Source organism: Pan troglodytes, chromosome 2 (assembly GCF_028858775.2).
Source record: "Pan troglodytes isolate AG18354 chromosome 2, NHGRI_mPanTro3-v2.0_pri, whole genome shotgun sequence".
In the NCBI taxonomy this organism is placed as follows: domain Eukaryota; kingdom Metazoa; phylum Chordata; class Mammalia; order Primates; family Hominidae; genus Pan; species Pan troglodytes.
In genome coordinates, this window is record NC_086015.1 from 48,575,612 (window position 1) to 48,583,016 (window position 7,405).

The 7,405-nt window shown below is 52.6% G+C and overlaps 1 protein-coding gene across 1 annotated transcript; it reads right to left on the reverse strand.

The window, feature by feature from the left end:
* Positions 1-351: 351 nt before the first annotated feature.
* On the reverse strand, positions 352-3,633 carry LOC107970622 (myosin phosphatase Rho-interacting protein-like). The gene is given in 3 exon segments (XM_054680618.2): positions 352-746; positions 749-2,510; positions 2,513-3,633. Coding segments are annotated over 3 exon segments (3,153 nt in total). The 5' UTR covers positions 3,605-3,633; the 3' UTR covers positions 352-447.
* Positions 3,634-7,405: the final 3,772 nt, after the last annotated feature.

Sequence of the window (7,405 nt, forward strand, 5' to 3'; positions counted from 1 at the left end):
GTGCTGTGACCCAGGCCAAGCTGGAGTGTCCGCATGGCTTTTTCTCTGACCAGTGGGGATTCCATCTACCTTGGGGCGTGCTGGCTGGGCCCCGTTTCCACACCAGCACATGGTGAGACAGGGTAGCTTATCAACAGGCTGCTGGGCCTTAATACTGACAGTGAGTGTGGCGGGTCACAGCCAGGAAGGGACTAACACAGATGCCCTCCCAGCCCCCACAGCTGGCCTAATTTTAGAATACCACGGAAAAAAGCTTTGATGAAGACAACAGGAAGTCAACACAGCAGAGAGTGGTGTGGACAACCCAGAAGCCAGCCTCACGCATTCCATGCCCACAGTTAACGATGACAACAACAGCAGTAAAACAAAGGTACAGGTGAAAAGCAGCGCTCGGGGTGTGCTGCTGCAAGCTGGGGAAGGCGCGTGCTCAACTTGGATGGGACACACCTAGTCTTTCTTCAAGTCCCTGGATTCAAAGAGCTTCAACCGTCCTTGCACCGTCAGGCCTTCCTTCAGACTCTTGGACCTGATGTTTCTGAGTTGCCGGGTGACACAGGATCTGTCTTTCTTCAAGAAGTCAGGGTTGCTTTTAGATTTCATTATATCATATCCGGACACCGTGGCACTGTCAGGGGACTTTTCCCCCAGTGCTCCGGTTGCAGCCTTGAGCTGCTCCTTCAACCTGCTGATGTCACAGTCAGCCTTAGCCTTCACGATGCTGAGCTCTGTGTAGATGTCTTTGTGGTGTCACTTGCGTACTTCTTGTCCCGCAGTGCCGTCTGCAGCTCATCTTTGAGGGAGCTAATCTCCTGTTTCAGGTACTGTATTTCCGATTCCTATATCCGCAATAAGACTTCTAGTTCATAGGCATCCTTGCCCTGTGCAAGGGGTGACCCAGTGGCCTCCCCACTGCCATCCCCAGTCAGCAGCGTCCGCAACCGTGTGATCTCTGCAGCCAGGCAGTTGTTCAGCTCCTGGTTGTGGGCATTGAGCTCCTGGTTCTCACGCTGGCACTGCCGCAGGGCCTGCCGCTCGGCCTCCAGCGCCTGGGCCAGATGGGCATTCTCCAGGCACTTCTGCGAGTACTGCTCCGAGAGGACCTCCAGTTCCCGCTGCACCGACTGCAGCTCCTCCAGGTACTGGCGCCGCAGGGCCTCAACATCCGAGTTGACGCTGCTGATCTGGGACCGCTGGCTCTTCTCCAGCTCCCGCTCCATCTCCTCCCGGTGGGCGTTCTTCATGGCTTCGATGGCTGAGATGGTGGCTGCTGTCTCCTCGGCTAGGAGGCGGTCTTTCTCTTCTCGAAGTTTCTCTAGCTCCCGCTGGTGCTGCCTCTGGAGATCTTCAATCTTCTTCTGGTGCGTTTCTTCCATTGCTGCAAACCCTCGCTTGCACGTGGCCTGCAGCACGTAGCCCTCACGGGTGCTCTGCTTCCAGCCCAGGGCCACCCTCAGCTGGTCCTGCAGGAGGTGGTTCTGCTCCAGAAGGTCTGAGGCCTCCTTCTGGCTCTGCTCCAGCTCCTTCTCGAGCAGAGAGGTTAGCTCGTGTGTGGAGAGCCGGTCACCCCCATCTTCAGAAGACAGGTGGATGGGGGCGATGGGCACCTGCTTCTCTTCCCGGAGAGGCGTGGTCTCCACCTGATGCCACCGCTGCTTGATCTCCACGTGGACGTTATGCGTCTTGAGGTCGCTCACAGGCAGCCCTGGGCTCCGGTCCACCTCCATGCGCAGGGCTGCATCCTCAGTGCCTGGCCCGTCTGTGGCGTCGAGCATCCCGAAGTGCTTGCGGTGCTCCTCCCGCCTCCGTACACGCTCCTGCTCCAGCTCCCCAGGCTCCGCCTCAGGGCGCAGGGGCTCGTGGGTGTCAGCAGGCCCCACGCCGCCCACCCGCTCCTGAGCCAGGGCCTGCTGGATGGGACGGAACTCAGCCCAGTCAAAGGTCTTGGAGCGGCCCTCTCGCCTCCGCTCCCGCGTGCGGCTCCTCTTCTGCTCAGGGTCCGGATCCCCCGGCTCTGCCTCTTGCTTCTCAGTAGGCCTTGGGCAGGTCTCAAAAGAGCAGCTGCTCTTGTTTTTTTCCTCTGGCAACGAGCTGGTCACATCCGGGGCAGTGGTCGGGTGCACGTGCTTCATGATGGTCTGGATCCAGTTCCGCCGAATCCCAGATGTCATGGCCGACAGGGTAAACTCGCCCTCCTTTGTATGTATCTGGAAGCCATAGTTTCTCTGAACTGGATACTCTGTGACATGGTAACATGCAGACAAGTCAATTTCTCCATCCAAGTCGGCTGCCTCCTCAGCCACTGAATCCCTGTAGTATCTCAGGCTTTGATCGGCGAGGACAAACCAGTGTTTCTTCCATTGGCCGTCCTCATACTGCTTAGTCAGCCAGCCTTTCTTGAAATTCAGCAGGTCGGGCGTCACGGAGGGCTCCGTGGACCTCCTGTCCAGTGACTTGGCTCTTCGGTGTGGAGACAGGGGGGAAGCCGAGGCGTCTGGGAGAGGAGCTGGGGGGGGGGGGGGGCTTCATTGGTGAAGTCCCGCTTCCTAGGGAACGCCCTTTTCTCGCTGCGGCCCTGGCGTGTGTCGCTGGATGGTGAGGGCCCCACTGCATTGGTCTCCATGTGCTCTGCCTTCTCAATGTCCAAGGCCTCAAACTTTTCAATCACCTGGGACCTCCTGTGGTTGGGGGTGCTGGGGCTGGGAGGGGAGAGCGGCTGGGGCAGCTGCTGTTCTTCGGCCTTTAAGTCCTGTTTGGTCTTCTCCAGAGAGAAGTAGCCACTCTCCACCCGGACTTTGCGGCCACAGTCCATGCGGTCGCTACTCATGGTGCTCTCCTCTTCTTTGCTCTCCAGCCCAGGTTCCCGCAGGGAGCTGGCAGCAGGAGGCTGGCTCTGGCTGGGACTCTGAGCTGGACTCAGGCTGCTGCCATCTGGCTGGTCCTTGGTCCTCATTTCTTCCTGCCACAGTGTGGACTTGGTGGTGGGGACTTTCTCAGCACTGGGGATGCTGCTGCTGCTGCTGCTGCTGCTGCTGCTGCTGCTGCTGCTGCTGCTGCTGCTGCTGCTGCTGCTGGTAACAGCCACCTTGGCAGGCCCAGGCTCCTGTGGTGTGGGGGACTCCACTTTCCATTTCTTCTTCTGATTCTGCTTGTTGGTCCGGGGATAGACCATGAGCATCTCCAGCCACCCACCGACGATCTCCTTGGTCTCCGCCGGGATGAAATGCTCCTTCTCAGGCGTCAGAATACACAGGGAGAACTTCTGGCCCGTGCGGCCCTCCCCATCCACCACATCTGTGCACTGGTTCATGTTGATGGTGCCCTGAGGAAGGGTCCTGGGCATCTCATCCAGGGCGTAGCGCAAGAGGCCATGCTCGTAAAGGATGAAGAATTGTCGCTGCCATTTCCGAGACCGGTGCACTGGGTTGTCAAAGTCGGTCCCATCTGGAGCCAGGAGCAGCCAACCGCCATAAATGGGTTTTGCCTGCGTCAGGTCCTCGTCGTTGAGCAGATGCGACTCGCGGGGCTTGAAGCAGTTCTGACACTTGTTCTTGTTGAAGATGTTGGCCTGGAATTTCCTGCACGGGTTCTCCTTGGCTGCCGACATGGTCGGCGCGGCGGCGGCGGCATTGGCGGCGCAGGCCCGGCCGGCCTGGCGCTCCCGGGGGGGCTAGGGGTTCAGCGCGGCCGCCGCCGCATCCCTCGCCGGCCCCGCCACAGGCCCTGCCCGGCCTCCTTCCCGGCGGGCGGCTCGCTGCACGCGCCGAGGCTCCTGAGCCGCCCAGCCCTCACAGCGCGCGCGACGCCCAGCTCCCGCCCGCACCGCCGCCGCCCGGCCGCCGTGGGCCCATGGACGCGGCCTCGGGCCCGCTGCTTCCCGCTGCGGCCCGCCTCTCAAGCTCCGGTCGCCGCCGTCCAGGCTCGTCCGCGCCGCCGCAGCTGCCCTCGGCGCCCCGCGGCCGCTGCAAATGACCAATTCTTAAGATATGTGAAAAACCATTCAGTTGTAGCAAACATCATACACCAGAGACTTTGTTTGACATCAGATAAATCACAAGGGTTAGAGAACTTTTTGGTTTTTAGAGGTCAAGGAATCATTCACCATGAGCTTCCATATTTTGCACGTATTTCTGAAAAATATTCCTGAAGTGGAAAAGTCTTGTTATACAACACATAGTTCCTGGTACGTGAGGGAACCCACGAAAAAAGGTATCAGTAAACAGTGTTACAGAACTTCCAATTTAATATATATATGTTTTAGTCAAACAGAATTCAAACCCAAGGACAGTTTAGGTGGTGGTCAGACCCAGTGAAGGTGCTGGGAGTGGTATACTTACTCACTTACCTCTTAAACATGCAATGAAAATATTCTACAGCCAAACTCTTATCATAAACTCCAGCCCTGGTCATTCAGCTTCTAAATGCAGTAGGAAATGTCAAGAGATGGTGGATGTTAACAAGTTATTGAGTACTGTCCCATGTTGGGAGACAGTTCTGTCAAGATGTTGACCTTTTTCTGGAGTACTACAGAGCGTGCATTCCTGAAAACCTCTAGGGGTTAGGGACAGGTTGTGAATTTGTCAATTGTGAATACGCACATGGTGGCACTATAAAAAGAATTGAAAGTAAATCCCCTATCCCTAACATCAGGTCATGCTCTGCCCTGATGGGGACCAGTAGAATTTGCCACAGCTGGATACAGGGAAGGTGTTAACGATTACAGCTGGCTCCACAAGCACCTAGTGGTGCTAGTACTTGATCCAGGATAGGACATTTTAGATTTATTATTCACCAAAACGTAACAGTCCTCCACTAATATATGCACAGGGTCACTTTACCCAGGTGGATGCCAAGTAGGGTGAGATGCAGACTCCCTTTTAAGGCATGTGAGTGCTTTACATGAAAACACAATAGGAGAGCAATGTATGACGGCCCACCTTTCTGGCCTGTGGGTATTCCTGAAATGACGCCTGGTTAAGACTTGTCAACTGACTAAAATTACAATGTTTTTTCCCCTTAGATGGCCTAGCCCACAAACTTAAAAAGACCTGACCAACTAGACGTTGATTTCATTTACCCAAATGAGTTAGAATTTCTTTGGCAGATAGATGTCATAATAAAGATTGAAATTGCTGAGTATTTAGGCAATTATGACACAGAAAAAAACACCCTGATTTCTGAGCGGTGACATTATACTTGACTGAATGAATAGATTTTTGTAGAAAAAAGTATGCTTGTGGATAAGGGCAATAGAAGCTGGATACAGGCAGGCTGGAATCTATTTTTAACATATATTCTAGTGACCCTTACGTTCTCTAAAATTTGAGAATTACTAGACTAGAATATTAAGGAGTAATCATTCCTCCCTGGGACCAGATGTGGGGTTAGCAGCTTGAATCAGAATGAATGGCCCCACCCACCCAAATGAAAGAGTAGGTGAAAGGGAAGACTAAGTAAGTTAAAGATCACAGCTCCCTTAATGTACATGAATATTCGTGTGTGTGTGTGTGTGTGTGTGTGTGTGTGACTGAGTTTCACTCGTGTCTTCCAGGCTGGAGTACAATGGCGTGATCTTGGCTCACTTCAATCTCCAGCTCCCGAGTTCAAGCGATTCTCCTGCCTCAGACTCCTGAGTAGCTGGGATTACAGGCGCCTGCCACCATGCCCAGCTAATTTTTGTAATTTTTAGTAGAGACGGGGTTTCACTATGTTGGCCAGGCTGGTTTCGAACTCCTGACCTCAGGTGATCCACCCACCTCAGCCTCCCAAAGTGGTGGGATTACAGGCGTGAGCCACCACACCCAGCCTATTCTTTTTAAGTTTCTTGATGTAGTGGCAATAGTCTTGTGCTCTTCAGCAGAGTGTCCCGAGTTCTACGTCCCACATCAACTGAGGGTGCGAACCTGTGCAGGACTTATGTCCGAATCTCTTTTTCAATCTCTATACAATGTGGCGGAGTTGTGCCACCTACATGAGCCAATGGAGAAGAAAGCTCCTGGTATACTTTAAGTACTCAACAATATTAAATACTGAATATTTGTCAATTGATGGAGTACTTCAAAAGCTTGATTCTCAGACTCCTTCTTAGATAAATCATTCCCTAGATTGTCTCATCCTATCCTGACAACTTCCAAATTTACGTCTTTAGCTGTGATCTCTTCACGGAAGTCCAGACTCCTATTCCAACTGCCTGTTTGGCATTTCATCTTGGATGTTTAATTGGCATCTTTAACTTAACACATCCAAAACAAAACTATTAATCCCTCTCCCTAAACCTGTTCCTTTCAAGCTACTCGATTTCTAAAAGACCATCCCATGCTAGTTGCTCAGATCAATAACCATGGAGTCATCAGTAACCAACATTCAATTCATTAGCAAATCATGCAGGCCATGCCTTCAAAATATATGCAGAACCATTTCTCACTACCTCCATCACTTCTAAGCCTGTCCAAGCCACTATCAGTCCTCATCTGGAATATTGTAATGGCCTCTTAATCTCCCTGATTCTACTCTTACCCACCTTCAGACCGTTCTCAACAGGACAGCCAATGCAAACTAAAAATATAAGTCAAAGAGCAAAATTCATGCAAGGTTTATGTTAGAATGGCTAAGGACAGACAGCAAAGAATTCACAGAATTTATAGTAACAGGCTTCTTGGCTTCTTTCATGTCTCATAGCTAACAAGTCTTTGAATATGTGGTAAGGGAAAAAAAGTTAGATCATGTCGTTCCTCTGTCCCCAAGCCCTCCAGCTGTTATGCAGAGCAAATCCAAAGCCCTTATCATAGTCTACAAGGTCCTAAATGTGCACCTCTCCACCCGACTCCTGATTAAAGAATTTTGCTCCTAATGGCCCACTATGGGAATACTCTTTCGTCAGATAGCCACATGCTTCAATTGCCCACTTCCTGTCTCTGCCCTCCCTGTCATCTATAAAATAGTCCCACCACTATCTCCCTCTCTCCCCTTACTCCCTCTCTCCCCTTACTACTACGTTCTACATATTTATTTATCATTGTCTCCTTGACTTGAATGTAAACTCAATGGGGCAGAGAGTTCATTTTCTTCACTACTGTATCCGCAGCGCCTGGAACAGTGAGTGACATAGTAGGCACCCAAAACGTCTTTTCATATGCTGCCAATAAACCATAGCTGATCCTGGCTTTGAGGCTGAATGACCCAGATCTGTGGAAGGAAAGATGACCTCTCTGCTCAGCGACCGGAGCTGGGGGTGTAACTTTAGGGAGTCTCAGCCTGAGGCTGGCAGCCTGGCCACCCAGTTGCTCGGTCTCTTTCCGCCCTAACCAAGCCCCCTGCCCAGTTTCCACCACTTCCAGGGCCCTCCTCACATTGGCTGAAGTCGCCAAGCCCTTCCATCCAATGATAGGGCAAAGCCCGGAAGGGAGGC